At 50.4% G+C, this 22,780-nt stretch overlaps 1 protein-coding gene across 1 annotated transcript; it reads right to left on the reverse strand.

Annotated features, from left to right (window-relative positions):
- Positions 1–433: 433 nt before the first annotated feature.
- Positions 434–21,490, reverse strand: LOC120651923. The gene is made up of 5 exons (XM_039929561.1): positions 21,072–21,490; positions 20,757–20,974; positions 1,256–1,354; positions 1,051–1,124; positions 434–956 (listed from the first exon to the last, which is right to left on the reverse strand). The coding sequence occupies exons 1-5, from the start codon at positions 21,298–21,300 to the stop codon at positions 728–730; spliced, it is 849 nt and encodes a 282-aa protein (XP_039785495.1). The 5' UTR covers positions 21,301–21,490; the 3' UTR covers positions 434–727.
- Positions 21,491–22,780: the final 1,290 nt, after the last annotated feature.

Consider the following 22,780-nt stretch of genomic DNA (forward strand, 5'->3'; position numbering starts at 1 on the left):
TTGTTCGCCTCATATTCATGGCTTCACTAATCTATTCAGTAAAATCCTACTGGATAAGGAACAGATTAAACACTCTGGTCATTCGTCTCCTTCACTCATACACCTAACAGTGAAGTAATCCTTGATACCAGACGTTGAAGAGACCAAACGTTGATCCTTTTCCGGTTCAAATAGGGGAGCTTGGTATCAATTAAAAATACACGTGAGAAATAGAGGAAAGAGAGACGTTTCATTTTTTGATGAATGCAAGTTGAATAATCATATAATTTTTATTCTAAAAATATATTTAGTATTTGAAACTGATTGGCACTCCTTTCAATGTAATAGAGAAGTTGATTACAGGATCATGCATTGATCATGAAATACTGATGAGAATTTAAGGTGGGTATCGACTATCAACTATAAAGACTTTTTGGTATGATACTTGGAAGAATAGAAATAAATGTGCATTGTGCACATGAACAGTACAAACTTGTTAACTTGTTGCATTTTCCCTTTTACACTGTACAATGGTTTTAAACCAAGAAACCTAAGAATTTAGGTGATATAGTAACACCAGTAATAATTAACCAAATTAATGCTCGGAAATATAGATTTTCGAGTACTGGAACTCCATCTTCGACTACTGAATTACTGCATATATATGGAGGCAATACCATACAGATGGTCCTCTTTAGTTTGGCTGCACTGCATTTATATGGAGGCAGTAGCATTCTGATAATCCTCTTCAGTATGGCTGCATGTAATACAACACCTGCTGTGCAAGAAAGCTCAGCTCAGATTGCCTCGCTTGTGAATCCAGAGCTGAGCTGAAAAGGTTCAATGAACAGATAAATGATGCACATTTTTCTCCAAAGAGTTTTTTCAGATCTTCTTGTATATTAGACTTGAAAGCCACACCACAATTTTCTTCTGCATTTTCAGAGTAAAGAAGCAGAAACTCTGAACATTTGAACCTGAAAAAGGAAAAAGAAATGAGGCAAACATTTTATTGGTGATAAAAATTTTAGTCTCAATGGAATGTGTCTGGGCTATGGAGTATGGACAGACCTTACATGGTCATCCCTGTCTGAATCTTTAACAATATTCGCGATTTTATTTAGCCCATATTGTTCCTTAAAATCCTAGCAAGAGACCAGTATGACATCAAAGGGTGCGATACAGACAGAAATGTTCAACATGGAAGCTGCTGAAAGAATTTTCCCTTTCGTAAGAAGATAAGAAGGGTTTTCCAGATTCCAGAGGTCGATCTTACCATCTGATTTTTGGAACAATCCACCAGCAATGCTAAAAGAGTGTCCAGACATGCTCTTTGCTCAAGGATACCCCTAGTCATCAGTATATCCAGAACCACCTGACCACAATAAGTGCAATTTTTAAGAATCAGAAAAGTAGAGACAGAGAGAGCTCCAATGGGAGATGTGAATAGTGAATTCACATTTTTTTTTGTTACAATATGTCTTTATTTGATATTTTGATCTCATCAATACAACAGTCATGGTTGAGGCCATGGTTAAGTCTATTGTAACAGCCATTGTTAATGTTAGGAAAAATTGTGGAGACAAGAATGTAGTGAATTGGCGTAGTATTTTTCATTGATCTAAGATGTTACATATATAGGGAATACAATGTAGGTGTTACATCTAACTGATATCCAGGAAACATCTCAATTATGCAGCTGAACCCCAGGAGGGCAGCTTGGCATTACGCCGCTTGGATTGAAATGATAAAGATAGATAGGTAGCTTACAAAAGGATGGCAACTGCTTATATAGAGCAGGGCCTCAACCAGCATATTCCTTGCATAAAGCAAGATGCTTAGACTACTTGAGAACCATGGGATCTCATGATCAACTTGAGAGCCAAGGCACTCCTACTGATAAAGCAAAAAGTGCATAAAGTAAGATACAAGTGCTAGCTTAATACTGTCAATCTCCCCCTTAAGCCTAGCACTAGGTGACCTGCTTCAAACCAACCTTCCTCCTCATCTCCTGGAACTTGGCCTTGCCAGGTGACTTGGTAAGAATGTCGGCGAGCTGGTCAGAGGTGGCGATGTAGTTGGCCTTGATGCTCCGTTCTTCCAGACAATCCCTGATGAAATGGAACTTCGTCCGGATGTGCTTGCTCCTGTCGTGGAAAACAGGGTTCTTGGCTAGAGCTAGAGCAGACTTGCTGTCTACCTTAAGCTCCACTACCTCCATCTTCCTGCCCAAGAGCTCCCCGAGCAGCCTAGACAGCCACAGCGCTTGAGTTGCTGCGGTGGTGGTTGCAATGTACTCAGCTTCGCAGCTGGACAGTGCCACCACCCTTTGCTTCACGAACTGCCAGCTGACCAAGCAATCTCCCAGGAAGAACAAAGTCCCGCTGGTGCTCTTGCTTGTATCCACGTCGCCGGCGAGATCACTGTTGCAGTAGCCGACGAAGCGCGCGGTGCTCGGAGCCCTCTTGTAGTACAGACCGAAGTCTAGGGTCCCGGCCACGTAGCGCAGCACACGCTTGACCGCCTACAGGTGCTCCGCTGTAGGCCGCTGCATGAACCGGCTCAGGTACCCGACGGCGAACGTGAGGTCCGGCCGAGTGTGGACGAGGTACCGCAGGCTGCCGACAAGCCGCCGGTAGTGTGTGGGATCCACTTCCTCCGCCTTGCTCTCCCTACTGAGCCGCAGCTTCTCCTCCATTGGTGTGGCGGCTGGATTGCACCCCGCCATTCCTCCCAACTCGAGGATACGCTCGGCGTAGCGAGCCTGACGAAGAACGATGCCCTCGACATCTTGGCGCACCTCGATGCCGAGGTAGAAGCAGAGGAGGCTGAGGTCATTCATGTCGAAGTGTTTCTTCATCGCGGCCTTGAAATTCTCCACCTCCCCTTGATTGGCGCCGATGATGATGAGGTTGTCGACGTAGACGCCGACGAGCAAGACAGTGCGCCCACTGCCCCGCCTGTACACCGCCACCTCATGCGCGCTCTGCGTGAACCCCATCTTCTTCAGTGTGGTGTCCAGCTTCGCGTTCCAGGCGCGCGGTGCTTGCCTCAGCCCATAGAGAGCCTTGCGCAGCCGGTACACCTTTCCTTCTTCTCTGGCGACGACAAAACCAGGCGGCTGTCGTACGTACACCTCCTCCTTGAGGTCGCCGTTGAGGAAGGCGGACTTCACGTCCATATGGTGCACCTTCCAACCTTCCTGCGCCGCCAGTGCGAGGATAACCCGCACGGATTCCATCCTCGCCATCGGTGCGAAAGCATCTTCGAAGCCAATGCCTTCCTACTGCATGAATCCGCGCGCCACCAGCTTGGCCTTGTACCTGGTCACCATCCCCTTCTCGTCCTTCTTGAGCTTGTACACCCACTTGAGAGAGATTGGACGGTGGCCGGCGGGTAGGTGCACCAGCTCCCACGTCTTGTTCTTCTCCATGGCTTGGAGCTCTTGCTTCATGGCGGCCTCCCATGCTGGATCGCCCTTGGCTTCCGCGTATCTGGTCGGCTCGCCAGCATAAGAGAGGTGGAGCTGGGCGAAGAGTCGCGGTGCCTGACCTGGAGGGGAGTCGTCGCCGAGGATGTTCGCCATTGTGCGGTAGCGGAGGGGCTCATCATCGTAGAACGCATCGAGCATGTCCTCATCATCCTCCAGAGGCATGGCGTGCTCAACCTCTGGTGCAGGGGGCGGAATTGGCACCGCCGGCGTGGACTCTGCTTGAGACAGGGGAGTCGCATCCTCTGTTTCAGGGCATCCCTGCTCCCCCGGAGTTGGAGATGGCGAGTGCGGCGCAGATGGAACGGAGGAGGGGCTCGAAACAGGGGAAGCAGACGTTGCTGTGAGCGCTCCCTCTGTTCCATCCTCCCAGACATGCTCGACGGCGAACTCATCCGCTGGAGCCGGTCCGCCACCTTCCTTGATCCAATCCCACCCGCGACTCTCGTCGAGAACGACGTCATGCGAGACGTGCACACACTGAGTCGTCGGGTCGAAGACGCGGTACGCCTCGGCGCCGTCGGCGTAGCCGATGAAGATGCCGGGGATGCTGCGATCGTCGAGCTTCTTGAGCTGCGACAGGTCCTTGGTGAAGGCCACACATCCGAATGTGCGCAGGTACCCGACTTCCGGCGCCTTCCCGTGCCACGCTTCATACGGCGTCACGCCCTCCAACGCCTTGGTGGGTGCTCTGTTCAGCAGGTGAACCGCGGTCACCACGGCCTCGCCCCAGAAGCGCGCCGGCAACCCACGTTGCTTCAGCAGAGCCCGCGTCATCGCGACCACTGTTTGATTCCGCCGCTCCACGACTCCATTCTGTTGCGGCGTGTACGGGGCGCTGTAGTGGCGCTGGATCCCCTCCTCGGCGCAGTACGTCGTGAATTTGGCGACGGCGAACTCGCGCCCGTTGTCCGTGCGCAGCGTCCGCAGCTTCTGCCCGCTCCTCTTCTCTGCTGTGGCCTGAAGATGCTTGATTGCATCCGCAGCAGCATCCTTGATCGTCAGCAGAGCCACCCACATGTACCGCCTGGCGTCGTCCACCAGCAGCAGGAAGTAGCGCCTGCCACCGGGAGTTGCCGGCGCGATGGGCCCACAGAGGTCGCCGTGGACGAGTTCCAGCAGATCCTGTGCGCGGTACTGGGCTTCAGATGGGAACGGAGCTCGTCGGTGCTTGGTGATGACGCACGTGTCGCAGAACTGGCCGACGTGGCTGATCGCCGGCAGCCCGTGCGCCATGTCATCCTTGGACAGCTGACGAAGTGCGTCGAAGTGGAGGTGGCCGTACCGCTCATGCCAGCGCCAAGCTTCATCATCCTTGTGCGCGGCGAGGCAGAGCGGTGAAGCTGTCATGATGTGGAGGATGTAGAGCCTGTTGGCGCAGCGGCGAACCTTGACAAGCAGCCGCTTGTGCTGACCCCAGATCCTCAGGACTCCGTGATCAATCACCACCTTGGACCCTCCCTCATCCAGCTGGCCAAGACTCATGATCGAGTTGCGAAGGGCGGGGATGTAGTACACACCATGAAGCACCTGGTGCTCGCCGTTCTTCGCCTCGAAGATGATGGAGCTGACGCCGTGAATCTCCACCTTTGAATCATCGCCGAACCTCACCGTGCCTCTGGCCGTCGTGTCCAGGTCGGTGAAGAGCTCGCGGCGTCCAGTCATATGGTGGGTGGCGCCGCTGTCCAGGTACCAGCCGTCGAGTTTGCCGCCGACGCCGGAGCCGATGTCGAGGAAGGCGCTGGCTTTCGGCTCATGCAGGTCGAGGTCGGCGCTCTTGGCGTAGAAGGACGAAGCTGGAGCCTTGCCGCTGTTCGCCTCCGCGTCCATCTCCAAGAACTCGTGCGCGAGGAACAGGGCATGGTCATCCTCTGCTTCCGCCATGTTCGCCGCGCCGCTACGATCTCGACCACGATCACGCCGGGGATGGGGGCAATCGCGTGCCCAGTAACCGGCACCGTTGCAATTGAGGCAGGTGTCGTCGCGGTTCGCCCTGCGTTCCCCGCCGGTGGCGCCTGCATTGTCCCCTCCACCGCGATCCGCGCCGCCACGGTCTCCGTCGCGGTTGCCGCCCTTGGGCTTGTTCTTCTTGCCTCCACGGGGACGTCGACGGCGATCCTCGGACGATCCAGCTCCCTCCTCCTTCTTCTTCTTCTTGAAGGCCCGCCACTGCTCGGCGGTGTAGAGAAGCTTGCCGGCGGCGGCCTCCGACTTCGGCGCGCGCTCGCGGTCCTGAGATGCCTTGAGCCGGCCGGTCACGTCTTCGATTGTGAGCTGCCTGAAGTCGAGCAGCGTCTCGATGGAGAAAACCAACTGCTCGTACTTCTTGGGCACACACCGGAGAAATTTCTCCACGGCGCGCTCTTCGTCGAGGTCGGTGTCGCCGTTGAGGGCCATCTGCTCCATCAGGTTTGTCAGGCGAAGAGCAAAATCCTCAATTTGCTCACCGGGCTGAAAGGCAAGGCCTTCCCACTCGCCACGGAGCCACTGCAGCGTGGCGCGACGGACGCGATCACCGCCGAGACGCCTGGTGGCGATCGCCTCCCAGGCGAGCTTGGCCGTCGGCTTGTTGGCGAGGGCGGCGCCGAGATCTGCCGGCACCGCAGTGCAGAGGGCCTCCAAGGCACGGCGATCATCCTCGTAGATGACATCGCCGTTGGCGACGGCCTCCCAGAGACCGCGCGCCTAGAGCTTCACCTTCATGAGAAGGCTCCACTCGTGGTAGTTGGCGCGGGTGAGCATGGGCCACCCGCCGCCGATTCGCGATAGACCTGTACCACCGGCGACCGACCACGTCGTCTGTGGCGCCGATCTGGGGATGGAGAGAGGTGTCGACAGCGCTCCGGAGTGTGGAAGCGCTCCGACCCTTCGCCCGCCTACCTCCCATCCTCGATCTCCTGGCGCAAGGCGGTGGCCGCGGCTACAGCAGCTTGAGCCACCTCTGCCGCCTGGGCTGCTGCCTGCGCGGCCGCTTCTTCTGCGGCGGCAAGACGGGCCTCCCATGTCTGGTCTTCCACGGTGCCACCACCGGAGCCCGATCCGGAGACGTCCTTTCCCTTCGCTGCGGCGGCGGCGCGCTTGCTGGAGGTGGAGATGGCTGTGGCAGCGGCGGAGGGGAAAAGTATCTAACCTAGGCTCTAGATGCCAATTGATATCAGGAAACATCTCAATTATGCAGCTGAACCCCAGGAGAGCAGCTTGGCATTACGCCACTTGGATTGAAATGATAAAGATAGATAGGTAGCTTACAAAAGGATGGCAACTGCTTATATAGAGCAGGGCCTCAACCAACATATTCCTTGCATAAAGCAAGATGCTTAGACTACTTGAGAACCAAGGCATCTCATGATCAACTTGAGAGCCAAGGCACTCCTACTAATAAAGCAAAATGTGCATAAAGTAAAATACAAGTGCTAGCTTAATAATGTCACTAACATAAGTGTAATCCTTCGACATTGGGTGTTACCAATGCCTTAACCATGAGTTTCATGGCCTCAATTGTAACTGGTAACTGCTGTTTTGATGAGATCAAATAAAGTATTGTAACACTCCCCCTTTTGATCGAGTCCATCTTGAGATCAACGTGTTATTTTAATTCCTTTGAAAAACCCTGTGGGAAAAAAATACGAATAAGTTGTCTGATGATAATATATGCCTTGAGTTATCTCTAGAAAAACCTCGACGGGGAAAACATGAGATAAGACATATGCTTGTATCAAACATTGTCTCATTAAAAACTTTGTATGAGAAAAACCTGATGGTAAAAACTCATAAAAGAAAAGAGTGCAATGTGAAGTGTTTAATAAGGTCCATCATTCAGAGAGTCTCCCCCTGAAGCTTGTAAGTCTCTGAGTTGTCTCATACTAATTCCCTTAACACATTTCTCTAATAATGAAGTAGGTAGGGATTTGATGAAGAGATCTGCCAGATTATCACAAGACTTTGTAAAAATTTTATTTCTCCACTTTGCTGAAGCTCATGTGGATAAAATAATTTAGGAGCAATATGTTTGGTGATATTGCTTTTGATGTACCCTGTTTGCATCTGTGTAATACAAGCGGCATTATCTTCATAGATAATGGTGGGTGATTGTTGGTATTTTGCAACGTCACGAATGAAATCCGCAAGCGCACGGATACCGCTGTAGCTTTCACCCAGGAGTATTCTAGGGTATCGTATCCACTAGGAAACGTGAGTACGCTATCTACAGGTTCAGGTTCATCCAAGGACACATATGCCGGTGTGGAGAAGACAGAAGAGAGGACTTTCTATATCTAGAATCTATGTCTAGAAGAAGAGATCACGTCGCCGTTATACTTCGAGCTAAAGGTATCGACTGGCTTATACAAGCCGATAGCTCCAATATGTGCTCTATCTGATATCCGAACGTGGAGGATTACGAAAAGTCTCGAACAGGGCTGTCACCACCTGCCGACTACCTCTACAAACCGTGGGACTATCAGACAACTGAGTGGTATAGTCCAGTCTAGACACCACGTCTACGCCTTTTCCTACTAACCTTAGCCCTGGCCAAGACTACCATTTTCTATCCGGGGTCTTAAGCTAAGATCAAATGCTACTCACTAGCATACACATCAACTAATATAAGGCAGAGATGATAACTTGCGATCTAAACTCTAATTCCAAATAAACAAACAAAGAAAGTCTCGAACACTTACAACCGAATAAGCATCCGTCGAGGTACAAGCAGAGAAGAGTGCCGACAGACCCGGCACTTCCCCCGACTCCTCCTCACTCTCCTCCTCTTCTTCTACACCTCCTAGTCTACCTAAGCATCTAGGATGAAGGCCTCAAGCTCCAAGGGAGAAAGGTGAGTTGAGAGGGTGTAATGTGTGTGTCCCATTCCTTACCCCCTCCCCTTGTATTTATAGGAGGGAGCTACCCTGGGAATGCAGCTCTTCCTTGCAGAACCGACTTTGGGAGCCAGTGAGGAAGAACCACGTGGCAAAGTTGAGGCGGCGGGCCCATGGGCCAGGTCGGCCGACCAGGAGGTCGGTCGGCCTGCCCACGGCTCCAACCGCCCCCAACTGCTGGGGGTTGGGCTTGTCTGGGCTTCCTCTGGTCCAAAAGTTGTGGCACGGCCTGTCTTAACTGGATTTGCTTTGGTTTTTGGGCAGCATTTGATCCATTTGAACCTGATTCTGTGCTCTGATATTTTTTGTGATTTTCTGTTGGGCCAGAGTGTGCTTGCACCTTGCAAAATTAACTCAAAATCACCTGCACACATTCTCAAACACCAACTGTAGAATTTGTTAATAAATAAACCTATCCTAGCATTTATTCCACATTATGGTTGAATTTGTTGCAGGAGTTGACAGTCAAAATGGGTCGTTAGTGACCGTCAACAGTGATTCTGAGGAATCAATACCACATGATTTCTAAATGTGATTTATCATTCTGCGGAGCCACATGCATTCACGTGATGCCTCAAATAGTGCAATTATCTCAGAATGATTTGTAGAGATAGCCACTAATGTTTGTTTAGATGACTTCCATGATATAGATGTTCCTCCATGAAGGAACACAAAACCTGTCTGTGATCTGGCATTATGGGGATCAGACAAATAGCCAGCATCAGTGTATCCAATCAAGTTTGGATCATCAATTTTCTGGAAAAATAAGCCAAGATCCTTAGTACCGTTCAGGTATCTTAGGATTTGTTTTGCTCTAGTCCAATGACATTTAGTTGGGGCAGCACTATGTCTTGCTAATAGATTCCCTGCAAATGCAATGTCAGGCCTGGTACTGTTTGCAAGATAAATGAGTGCTCTGATGAGACTGAGATAAGGATATTCTGATCCTAATATCTCTTCTCCTTCCTCCTGTGGTTGGAAAATGTCCTTTTCTTTATCGAGAGATCGAACAATCATGGGAGTTTTATTTGGATATGCTTTGTCCATGTTGAATTTCTCTAATATTTTTTGGACATAGACAGACTGGTGCGCTAAAATTCCTGAGTGAATGTGCTCGATTTGCAAACCTAAGCAAAATTTGGTTTTACCCAAATCCTTCATCTCAAATTCCATCTTAAGATGCTTGTGTGCTTCGTCAATATCTTGTATGTTGCCAATGATATTCAAATCATCTACATACACTGATATAATGCAAAATCCTATGGAGGATCTTTTGATGAAGACACATGGGCAATCATCGTTGTTTGAGAAACCCTTCTGTAGAAGGTACTCGCTCAGCCTGTTGTACCACATTTTTTCCGACTGTTTAAGACCGTAGAGTGATCTTTTGAGTTTTACGCAATACATATTGCGATTTTCGCTTTCATTTGGTATAGAGATCCCATCAGAGACCTTCATATATATGTTTGAATCTAGTGGCCCATATAAATATGCTGTCATGACGTCCATCAACTACATAAATAGACGCTTTTGAGTTGCTAGTGATATATATCAAATATCGGAACGTAATTCCACTCATAACTGGAGAATATGTTTCATTGAAATCAATGTCGGGTCTCTGCGTGAACCCTTGTGCTACAAGCCTTGTCTTATATCTCACCACCTCATTGTTCTCATTTCGCTTCCAGACGAAAACCCATTTAAAACCCACAGGGAAGGTTTTTGGAGGTGTAGATATCACTGATGAGAATACCTCTCTTTTATTGAGCGAAGCTAACTCTGCTTCAATTGCTTCCTTCCATTTGTTCCAGTCCGAGCGCTTTTTGCACTCTACCATGGATTTTGGATCTGGATCATTTTGGATGGTTTCTGCAACTGATGAGGCAAAGAAAATGTCGACAATTGTAGTCTTATGATCGAATGATTCTCCAGAATCAACATAGTTTATGGAAATTTCTTGTATCCCTGTTGACGGTTCGGTATTTCCCAATACAACAGCATCAGAGCGTTCCAATGTCCCATCATCAGAAATTGAGTGCACTGTTGATGTGGGTGGTGGATTTGGTAAATCCATTTTGTCTCTCAACTTGAGGTTGAGTTTTATTTACTGTGTCCGAGAATTCTTTTCTCTGATTCCTCGTGCGCTTGCGAGGATTTGTCGTACTTCTCCCACTTTCTTTTGAGGAAGGGAGTTGAATACTTTTATTTTGTACCTCTATTCTTTCTGACACATTCCTTGTAGGAATGTATGATTTTGCGACACTTTTACTCACAGTAAATGAGTCTGGCAAATTGTTTGCAGCATTTTCCAAAGAAATGATCCTCTAAACTTAAAGTTCAGATTCTGTGGTACAAGGATCATCCTTTAAGGTGTCTAAAGCATCCCAATTTATTTCCGGACATTCAGTGTGATACTTGAATTCTCCCCCTAATACTAGTAAATATTTCTTCATTGAAGATACAATCAGCGTAACGGGCTGTGAGCAGATCCCCTGTAAGGGGCTCCGGGTATTTAATGATCGATGGAGATAAATACCCCACATAGATCCCCAATTTCCTATGGGGGGCCATTGATGTATGCTTTGGTGGTGAGACCGGTATGTATACAGCGTAACCGAATTTCCGCAGATGGGAAATACTAGGAGGATCCCCACGAACCAATTGCAGCGGGGAGTATGGTATGCAGTTGGGCGCAATTGTATTAAGTCACCAGCGTGCAAGACTGCGTAACCCCCAACATGAGGCTAGTAAGTTACAATTTTGCAATAGTGGTCTAGCAATGAGTTTAATTCTCTTGATAAGAGATTCAGCTAAACCAATCTGAGTGTGAACATATGGTACAAAATGTTGAACTTCAATTCCTAACGCCATAAAATAATCATTGAAGGCTTTGGAAGAAAATTCTGCAGCATTGTCCAACCTGGTTGATTTTTTCTGGTGTTCAGGTTGACTTGCTCTAAGTCTGATGACTTGTGCAATCAATTTTTCAAAAGCATGATTCTGTGTCGATAATAGACACACATGAGACCAGCTTGTGGATGCATCTATTAGAACCATGAAATACCTGAATGGTCCAGATAAAGGTTGAATGGGGCCTCAAATGTCTCCTTGAATGCGTTCAAGAAACTTTAGTGGTTCAGCCTTAATTTTGAGATGTGAGGGTCTCAGAAATAATTTCACAGTTGCACATGAGGTGCACACAAAATCTGAGGATTTTGGGAATTTTCTATCGCTCATACTATGTCCACTTGAATTGCTCATGATTTTTCTCATCATCCCGATGCCGGGAAGGCTAAGGCATTCATGCCAAGTATGCCAAGTTTTGAATGCGTCCACATTCTGAAAAATTACTTTGTATGCAATATGTGGTACGGGTTTGATGTATGTGTAGTACAATCCAGACGGGAGAGAAGACACCTTTTCAAGTGTTTGTTTGCCATATCCAGTGTCTTTGGTCAAGAGGAGAAATTCCTCATTGTTTTTTTCATGTGTTTCCACAAGAATCCCATTTTGGCGGATATCTCTATAACTTAGTAAGGTACGTGTTGAATCGGGATACAATAATGCCTCCTCGATGTATATTTGTGTACCCATTGGAAGTATGAAAGTGGCCCTGCCTAAACCAAAGATCATAGCATCGCGTCCCGCAATGGTCAAAACTTGTCCTTCTCTCTTTGTGGGAGTTTGGAAAAAATTGACTTCCCTAAGTATAGTGTTAGTGGTACAACTGTCCACTAGGCGCATCTCTTCTTCCATTGGATTGACTCCCGTAACAATCTATATAATGCAAAATTTAAATTCATAAGAATAAATGCAAAATATAGAAAACTCAAATGAATTTATTAAAAATGTATATGCCTTATTACAACTGATTGAAGATAGCAACATCATGTTTTTATTACAAGTAGGACTTTATGCAAATTTAAATAATAAAGCTATGAAGCCTATTTGAAGTCTTTAAAAATGTCGTTGGAAGAGTATTCCACGAGCATGTCGTCGATGTTAAGGGAGCCTTCATCTTCATTTGGTGGAGTCTTGGTGTTTCTCGGTCCCCCTCCATCAGGGATGGGGTCCATAGCTCCAGTCCCCAGCACTTGAGAAACGAAGTGTGCTTCATGCTTCTGGGTGTTCTGCGTACGACCCATGGACTTCATGTATAATTCCACAAGATGCTTAGGGGTCCTGCATTTCTTAGAAATATGATTGTAGCAACCACACCTATAGCAGGTGGTCTTGTTGCTATTATCATTTTTATTCTTAGAAATGCCTTTTCCCTTTGGGATGTTTGGCTGTTCGCACGCGGCTTTTTGGTTCTCTTGCGCTTGCCCTTTCCTGAGGAATTTCCAGAATTTGTGTTCCCGTTGGGACCATTTTTCTTCACATCCGCATGAACTTCAGGCAGTGGTACAGTGCCCAATGGGCGCTGGTTTGCGTTCCCCACAGTGAGCTCATGGCTCTTTTCTGCCTGTTTCAATGTTTGAATGAGTGAAGAATATTCTGTGAAATTCTTCTCACGATATTGTTGAGTAATAATCTGTTCTGACGGGAGCACTGTAGACAAAGTCTTTTCAATTTTCTCCGCTTCAGAAGGTTCTTTCTCACAAAATCTGAGCTTAGAGCATATCTTATGAACAACATCGTTGAACTCATCTACAGTTTTGAAATCCTGTAGACGTAAGTGGTTCCACTCATTTGTTGCGTCTAGGAGGATGAGAGCTTTGTGCTGTTCATATCGATTTTTGAGAGATGTCCATAAAGCGCGTGGATCCTCCTCATACATGTACTCCAATTTCAAATCCGGATGGATATGACTCCTCATCACTTCTAAAGCAGAGTAATTGGACATGCTAGAGGGGGTAACATAACCCGCAACTGTGTCATCTATACATCTGTATAGTCCAAGGGTCGACAGACTCACTTTGAGATCCATCACCCAAGAAGAGAAATTTGAACCATCAAGAGCGAGAATATATATCAAACTCTTTGGTTGCCATATCACCTACAAAGGTAAAGCCAAAATTTTGAGAAATTATGGCATATTTTGCAATTTATGTGAATTCAGAATGAACTCGAACAATAAATTAAATTTCCTTCACTTTTGGTAGAAATTCTGAGTAAGAGGGATTATCGCAATGCTGAGGCATACGTAAATCCATATGATCTCATACTTGAAAGAATTGTTCCAATTTAGAGGAATTTTTTAATTGAATAAATAATGTAAAGGACGTGGAAATTAAATTTGCATAATACTTGTGACATAAAGAATATGGAAATGCATAAGGTGCTGTAACAAAGTCCATATATATGATTACAGAGAGATACAAGGTGCTGAAAGTAAATCAACTCTCTCTGATTATTCGCAGAATATAAATTGTTCAAAGTCTAAGGACTCGAATGTAAATTTCTGCTGAAACTAAAATTTTGGAAATAGTAAATTTATTGGGCGATGGGCCGAGACAGTCTCGTTTTCGGCCCATCGCCGCTTCGAGTCCAGGCAGCCCAGGCGGGCTAGTAGGACGGCGGGGCCATTGGGCCGGTTAGGTGTAACGACCCGAAAAAAAAATCACCCAATAAATCACACGCTAAAATTTTTCAAAACTCTTTTTCGTCGTTGAGCTCGAGAACCTCCTAAAACCTGAACCCTAAATTCCGAAAATCTTTTATCTGTCCCGAACACCCGATTCCCGATTCCTTTCATCGATGTCACCTTTCCTTTTTCACCGACCGCACCTCGCTCTATCTCTCTTTTCCCTCGCCACCGTCTCATCGCGCGACCGCCGACCGCAATTAGCGCCGGCCGCACGCGCCACTGCCCCTTGGCCCGCGCACCCGGCCGCGCATGCCTTCCCTGGCCCGCGCACCCGGCCGCGCATGCCTCCCCTGGCCCGCGCACTCGGCCTTTGCCGCCGACGCGTACTCACTCCCCTCTTCCCCTTCCCTTTTCTTTTCCCCATTTTACTTCATTTTCCCCTTTTCCCTATTTTTTTCTCTCTTTATCTCCATTTCTTTTTCCTATTTTCCTTCTCTCTTTTCTCCCTCCCATTTTTCCTTTTTCTTCTTTTTCTTTTCCTTTCTCCTCCTTCTCCTTCCTTTCTTCGCTGCCGAGCGCACTTGACCCGGCCCCCTTTTGCCTCCTGCTCCACCCGGCCACACCTTCCACCCGAGCTCGCCTGCCCCACCGCGCGAACGCCGCTGCGCGTGCACGAAGCACGCCCGACCCGGCCTTCCTCCTCCTCTCCGCGCGCGCCCACCCTGCAGCCGCTCAGCGCGCACCAGCCTGCGCATCGCGCAGCTCGCCACCGCCCAGCTCCAGGCTCCCGCGCGCGCACCCCCGCCCCATTCCCTACACACGCAGCCGCGCCAAGCCAGCCGCGCGCGCGCGTGGGCACGCGCCCGCCGCGCCGCGGCGCACCGGGACGCGCCACGCCCGGGCTCACCACGGCGCCGACCACACCACGCCATCGGTCCGCACCTCGCCGCCGCGACGGCCACGCCGCACCACGGCCGCAGGCCTGCGCGCCAGCCCCGCACCGCCCGCGCGCGTGAGCACGCCCGCTCCAGACCGCCTCCGCGCGTCCACGCACACGCACCACGACCCGCGCGCCCGCACACGCCACGGCACCAGCACGCCGCCCGCCTCGCCGTGCCACGAGCACGCGTGCTCCACACGACCAAGCCACCTGCCCGCGTTGACGGCCGCACAGCACCACCTGCAACGGGTCGCCGCCTGCCCGACACATCACGTCCCGCCTCGCCGCGCGCGCCGTCGCCCTGTGCACGTACGACGCCGGCGACCTTGGCACAGCACCGCCGTTGACGCCGGCCGCCGCGTCCTCCCCTCCACCGCCTCTCCTTGCCTATAAAACGTGCCCCGAGCTACTCTCCCCGCCACCACCGAGCTCACCAAGCTGCGCAGCCCGCCGCTCGTCTTCCTCGCTGCTCCAATTCACCGCTCCTCTGTTTTTCCCCAAAAGCAGAGCACTCTCGTCGATCTCCTCCGCGAGGCCATCGCAGCTCGATTGCTTCGACGGTGAGCACCCCCATACCCTCCTCGACCCTCCCCAAGCCGCGACCTTCTTCTTCCCTGCCGGAGCAGAGCTCCCCACGAGCTCGCAGGCCGCCATCCATGGCCGCCAGTGGCACCCTCCTTGTTCAGCAGCAACCCCCGTTCGGAAGCCCCAAGATCGAACCCCCTCTCCATCCTCTCTCTAGCCATGCCCTCAGTTTTGAAAATGGTGGCCGGAATCACCCTCGACGAAGCTCCAGTGAGCTTCGGCCGCCTCCCATGGCGGAGCAGAGGAAACACGACCTGTTGTCGTGGTGCCTTGCTGCTTTATTCCTGCCTCCCTCTCCTAAGCTGAGGTAGCCCATGGCCCACACGCAAGGTTGCTGGCCCAAAGCTACTAAAAGCACCAAGTCACGCAGCATTTGAACCACCTCTCCTATTTTATATTATTTTTTTTTTCGGAATTATTTCACAGCCAACAATGCAAGCACAGTATTCCCTCCATCCGAACTCCGATTCCATTGATTCTTTCCCCTAAATTCCTATAAAATCATATACTACCCACTCATCCTATTTACGACTCTCCCTAACTACGGTTTACCCTTTAAACGACTCCTTAACCTATCATTTCATGCGCCAAAACAACTCCGATCGACCCGAAACTTTACCACACCATCTCTAATATAGTTTTGGACCGTACCATTCATAAACCACCCAAAAATATCACTCCGTACTCCATATTTTATGTGCTCCCGATTCGAGCTCAACGATATATCTTTATTTTTTCTGTGTATTGATTGTGTGCTTGTTTGTGTGCGCTGTAGACCACGGAGTGAACGAAGGAGAGCCCGTCAACGAGCAGTACTATGAGCAGGTGAACGAGGACCCGTTCCGCGACCCCGAGCCCGAAGGACGGGACATCCCAGAAGGCTTTGAAGACGGCAAGTTCAATCCCATCCTTTGATGCATGTTTCTGTCCTAGTGTTATAAACACAACCCAATGGCTTGTTTTATAAAATTGCATATGTTTTGCTTGCATGAAAACACGGTTGGATAGCCACCCCTTGATTTGTGATAACCATTCCTTGACCACCTAGATTAATGTCTGATTTTGCTTGGACGTTAATCGATATTAGAACGCTCAGGACTTTACTCATAATATGCTTTATTTTTATAAAGAAAATGTGTGTGTGGGAAGGGATAAAAGTGGATTTTTAAAAGATGAGTCTAGACGGGATGGATGGCATTTCAGTGTGATTTGCCGTTGGTGTGCTCGTGCCGGTGTGGCAGAGCAAGGAAGGGAGATATCCATCTTGTCACCCCTAAGAACCGAGTTGGTGTTACATCTCACCTAACTCCACTATCGTGCAAACCACTCGACCGTTGAATGGGCAACGGCTTAGCATAAATCCCACTAGTTAATTTGATAGCCATCAGGAGGGCTGAGAGCAACGGGTGACTAAGGAAAAGGGATAAGCCCAGAATGACTTATGCCCGGTTATACCTAAGTGAACGGTCGATGACCCCTTGGTGCATCCCGTGATGGCTAGTCAGATTTAGCTAAGGTGGGTAATGGCTATGTTGGGATCTACACCGACACGACGGTGTTCGAGTTGTGGTATACTACTTGTGGGTAAAGTTGCACACCTCTGCAGAGTTAAAAACTATTCGAATAGTCCGTGCCCACGGTACTGGGCGAGTTACGGTGTGGTCTCACAACTAGTGTTTACTTTGGATGGGCTGGTGTGAGTTGTTTTGGAATTACGTCCGGCAGTTGTGCCGTGTGCTACGACGGACGGGGAGTCCGGTAGCAGTTTAAAACTTGAACTCCGTGTTACTGCAAAAACTGATTTTCTAAAAGGTTTTTCCGTTAAATAAACCCTTGCATAAAATGTCGTTTTTCCTGTAAATTAAACCGTAACCTTATTCTTGATTTACCTGTGCATATTATTCTGATATAACCCCCTCCGTGGGTGTGGTTGGACTTGCTGAGTACGTTTGTACTCACCCCACTCTTACTTTTTACAGAAGAAGACCCAGACTTCGTGCCAGACGACGCTGAGTAGGGTTATCGTTCTACACCCAACCTTGCCTGTGGAATCGGCTCTGTCGAGATGCCTCTGCTGTCGCAATACTCCGAGCCCGTGCTAGACCCCATGTGGTTTGCGGTCTGGTGTTATGTCGTAGCTTGGTTAATTATTATTATTATCTGTATCGAGTGTCCTCCAAGGTTTGTACGGTTTTGAACCATCTGATGTAATAAATGTGGCACCAGCCTCCTGAGACTGGTGTTTTGTATCACATTTAAGTTCTCTCTTATGAGGGGACGCTTCATTAGGCCGGCCCAGCGGCCGAAGGCCTAATGCCCGACTCGGGCTAGGGTTGGGGGTAACCCCCACCCGTGACCCGCCAGCCGCCGACGGCGTTGGGCCGACGCCGTCGTGCCGCCGCGCTGACGCGCCGCATCTGCCTCGCCTCCAAGCCAGTCCGCCGTCGCCGCGCTGATGCGCCGCCACGCTGAGCCGATCCACCGCGCCTGGGCGTGCGCTGACGTGCTGCCGCTACCGCCGATCCGCCTCGCCAGGACGCCGCCGTCACCGCGTAGGCGTGCGCTGTTGCGCCGCCGATGCGTCGTGCCATCCGCCGCCACCACCCGCCACCGCCCGGACCTGTCTCCCCCGCTGTGCTCAGGCCTCCCCCTCACCTGAGGGTGGGGACGTCGGGCCGCGCCGCTGCCGCTCGTCTCGGCCGGGTCATGCCCGGTCTTGATGATGCGGTGGCGGAGGCCGGGGCGCGCATTGGCCGCCACAGCTGCGGTCGGGCAGGAGCCTGTGCGCGCGGTGGCCATTGTGGTTCCGGTCGGGGTGGGGCCGGTGTGCTCGGTGGCTGCCGGCGGTGGAGGTGGAGACGGCGTTGCCGGGACGATACTGCTGGAGCTACCAGCAATCATGGAGAAGGGTGCTCCACGGCGCGCGGCGATCATCCCTCTAAGGAGTAGTTCCGGCGGTGTTACCAGAGTTTGGGAGTTGGGAGGCGTCGCCGACGTGTACTCTGGCGAGGAGGATCCGTCGTCGCCACAGGGATAGGAGGACCGGCCATGACTGGTCCTTCCCATGGCAACACCGAATCGCCGCGATGATTCGCATTGGTGCTAGAGTTGCTACTGTGAGCAGCTCTCCAGGCAGCGGCGTTGCCGCTGCGACGTCGTCCTCCCTGTTGAAGAAGCCCCTTCCACATCGAGGGTGATGTAGGGGACCCCAGAGGAGGGCATCCAGCATGCGGCGAAGAAGTCGCGCACATAGGTTCCTTGGGAGAGAAGAGCCAGCTTCAAAGGAAGAAGAACGAGGAGCCATTCTTACCCTGGTAATCTCGTGTTCTTGCTCAAATGGAAGAGGGTGCTGATAACGTGTTGGGGAAAATTGTGGAGACAAGAATGTAGTGAATTGGCATAGTATTTTTCATTGATCCAAGATGTTACATATATAGGGAATACAATGTAGACGTTACATCTAACATAAGTGTAATCCTTCGATTCCTTCTCTAACAGCAGCAATAAACATGGCTGTTACAATAGCCTTAACATTGGGTGTTACCAATGCCTTAACCATGAGTTTCATGGCCTCAATTGTAACTGGTAACTGCTGTTTTGATGAGATCAAATAAAGTATTGTAACAATTAAGATTATGTAACAGCCATGGTTAAGGGCATGAATGAGCCCTATTGCCGATATTATAGAAAGGGAATTCAAGGACTGCGCTAATGTTAGACATAACATCTATCTTGCAATCCCCTATATATATGTGTAACCTTGAGATTAATAACAAAATAGCCAATTCGCTATTCTCTTTGTCTCTATGTTCATACAATTTCTATTCACTGTTACAAAATATCTTTATTTGCCCTCACTAATGCAACAGCCATGGAGTTAGAGCACCATTGCAGCAGCCATGGAGTTAAGGCCATGGTAACAACCATGGTTAAAGACCATAAATCAACTTTATTGCTGCTGTTATACAAAGAGAATTGATGGATTGTAATCTCCCTATATTTATGTAACCTTGAGATCAATGAAATTTGGCTAATTCACTATTCTTTTGTCTCTACAATTTCATTTCACAACATGTTATCAGCAGCTCTGAAAATTGAGCAAGAAGAGAGAGGTACAGATCACTAGAATTTTGCAAGGGTAAGATGGCTCGTCGATCGATTCCCCTTTATGCCAGTTCCTCCCTTCCTCGAAACCTTCGTGCCCGCCACCTTCATCGCCTCTTATGCCAGCAGCTCGTTGCACTTCTCCGGGCTCCGATGCGTCATCCTCAACGGGTAGGGGCATGCCGCTGGCTTTGCCGGCCATGGCCCTTGGTCTCCTCCCTCAGGCTTCTTTAGCCGTGGAGGATGATGCCGCGACGGCAGCGTCGCTGTCCATAGAACTGCCCGAGCCGACTGCAGCGACTCGAGCATCCTCATGACTCATCGTGGACCTCCAGTGATGCCCAACGAGCAAACGCAGGAGGGGCCTATCATGGTGATGGCGTTATGTCCTCGCCGCCATGGCTGGTCGACCTACGCTTGTCACGATGCCAATCCTTCACCGCGCTGCGCCATCTCACCATCTTCACCGGAGTACACGCCGGCAATGCCGTTGTACTCTTCAACTCTGGCCATGCTGCCGAAATCCCTCCTCAGAGGGATGCACTATTTATGGTCTTTAACCAAGGTTGTTACCATGGCCATAACTCCATGGCTACTGCAATCGTGCGCTAACTGCACTATTAGTGAGGGCAAATAAAGATGTTTTGTAACAATTCCTTCACCTACTCCTTTTTCTTGCTAAGTTGCTTAAACTGCCGATAACGTGTTAAGAATAAAAAAAAGTAGAGACAGAGAGAGCTCCCAATGGGAGATGTGAATAGTGAATTCACATTTTTTTTATTGATCTTAAGGCCTCTTATATAAAGGGAGATTACAAACCTAGTTAATTCTAGCCATTAGTGTAACACATCAATTCTCATTTTAAATGCAGCAATTAGGCTAATTCATGTCCTTGCAATAAGTTTGATTCATATCATTGCAATAAGGTTGATTTATGGCTTTAACCATGATCAAAAGCAGATGAAGGACAGGGACCTGATGTGTTCGACCCACATACGGAGAACTTCTCCCACTGTTCATCTCCAACTCACACCAACTGTAGCTCCAGGACTCCATGTACTGCGAACATTCCTACGACAATATGCGATATAATTTCCCAACTAACATCAAAGGCAGGACAGACCTGATGAATAAGCACTGGGCAATGCAATGTCTGAACAACTCTTAACGAACAATGAATCAAATGATGCAATACTTTCCCAAGACGGACGCAAGATGAAGAGCTGCACCGATCGCGAGGCCGGCCCTACGTACCTTGACGGCGTCGTAGCGGTGCGCCGCGGCGGCGCAGGCCGGGCAGAGGAGGCAGCAGCCTTGGAGCACCCTGAGCGCAAGCACGACCTCGGAGTCCGTGGCGGGGTTCCTGAGCCTGGCGGCGGCGGGCTCCATGCCCAGCACCTGCGCTACCGTGACCACCGCGTCGCCGCCTGCGGTCGCCCTGCGCAGGCTGTGCTCGAACAGCACCGGGACCACTGCGCGCAGCACATACAGGAGCTCAGTTCCGTTCGCAGGGCGTAGCCGATTGTTTGGTAGAGAAAGAAAGGCAGAGTCGAGACGAGCGAAGCACACCTTGGAGGTCGCGGATGGCCTGGGAGTCGCGGAAGAGGCCGAGGTCGGCGTCGGTGGCGCGGAGGGCGCGGAGGAGCGCGCGGAGGCCGCGCAGGCGCAGGAAGGAGAGCCCCGCGGCCGCGTCGCGGAGGCCGCACCGCAGCGCTAGCGCCAGGTCGCGGTACATGCGCCGCCGCTCGGACGCCGTCGTCGGCCGCCGCCTCCCCGTCGTCGCCTCCGCGCCCGGCATCGCGCGCGGCTCCAACTCCAAGCCGTGGCCGCCGCCGCCGCGGGTCACTATTATAGTATCATCACTACTGGCTTTTTCCGCGTCCGCGAGGCGCGGCGCCAGTCTCGTTGAATTCTCGCGGAGTCTGCGGCGCGGCAGGGGCTCGCCTCGGCTGGGCTGGGCTGGGCTGGGTTTGATGCGGGGCGGGACGATCCCGTGTCGCGGTCTCGTGGCCTCGTGGGCGCGCGTGTTCTTGTGTCTTGTGTGTTTGTTGTGCTTTGCTTCTCCTGGTGTGGGGTCCGGGTGGCCCGTCTAATCATCCGGGGGCCCCGGGCCCCACACTCCGCACCGCACGGTCACTGCGGTAGTCTGAAACTCTGAACACGCATGGGTTAACCAAACCGACAGCTGAAGTCTGAAGTACACACAGTTGGAGAATGAGACGGTGAGATTACGTGAGAGTGAGACTGACGGGTGACGGCAAACACGAAATGTCTCGTGGGCGTCTCGTAAACGAAATCCATCTCACTACTGACACACACCATTGTAATTATGCCCGAGCTCCCGTTGCAAGATTGGAGACGCTCCTGTTGCCCTGATCAAAGCTCACCAGCCAGCGTAGAGATTGTGAGCGAGCGTACGTCCGTAGCCGCGTCCGCGTAGGCGAGGCGCCGCTGTATGTACGTCACGTATTCGGTATTCCGATCCGCGTCTTCCTCCACGCAGCCGCACGGCGTGCTTTGAAAGCGGCGTGCCGGACTGTCGCCTGTCGGTGCACTCGTCTCGAGTAAGCTCTCAAGCAACCACCCGCGCCGTCTGCAGCTACCGCTACTGCGCTACTGGCACGGCAGGCAGGTCCGGTCCTGTAGCTGCAGTCCTGCAGACGAGTAGTTGCAGTTGAGAGCGCTGTAGACAGCACGGACAGTAGTTGAGAGTGCCGATAGCTGTGTCTCCAGCGCTCGACCATGTCTCCGGTACTTCTGTCCATGGCGAACGTACGCACCGGTTCAGTAGGGTTCAGTAGCGTACTGCTTCAGTTCCTCAGTCGCAGAACGCGGTGTGGCTAGTAGGGGTGGAAATGTGGAAACGGCAACGAAACAGGAAAATGGATATCCAAAAATATCCGAGATATCCGATTCTATATCCGTGCGAATCCGATCTGTTTCATCCTAAGAGATAGAAATTAGAAAAAAACACAAATATGATTATCCGAGATATCCGAATCTGTATCCGTGCGAATTCGATTTGTTTCCATCCTTAGTGGCTAGTGGCCTCGATCTTGGAGTATGGCAACATTTTTCTTTCTTTATTTAGAGAGGGAACTTCTTTTTTGAGGGGGAACTTTTTCTTTCTTGTATCCGTTTATGCAGAGGAGAATGGCAAACTAACAAGGCCCATAAGGCAGCGTGTGACGACGGATTAGTGGGCTATTAGCAGTACTGTATATTTCCAACTGTATATCTAAATCTAAATCTGATGCAATACTGTGTTCCTTGCGACC

Source organism: Panicum virgatum, chromosome 9K (genome assembly GCF_016808335.1).
Source record: "Panicum virgatum strain AP13 chromosome 9K, P.virgatum_v5, whole genome shotgun sequence".
Taxonomy (NCBI): Eukaryota; Viridiplantae; Streptophyta; class Magnoliopsida; order Poales; family Poaceae; genus Panicum; species Panicum virgatum.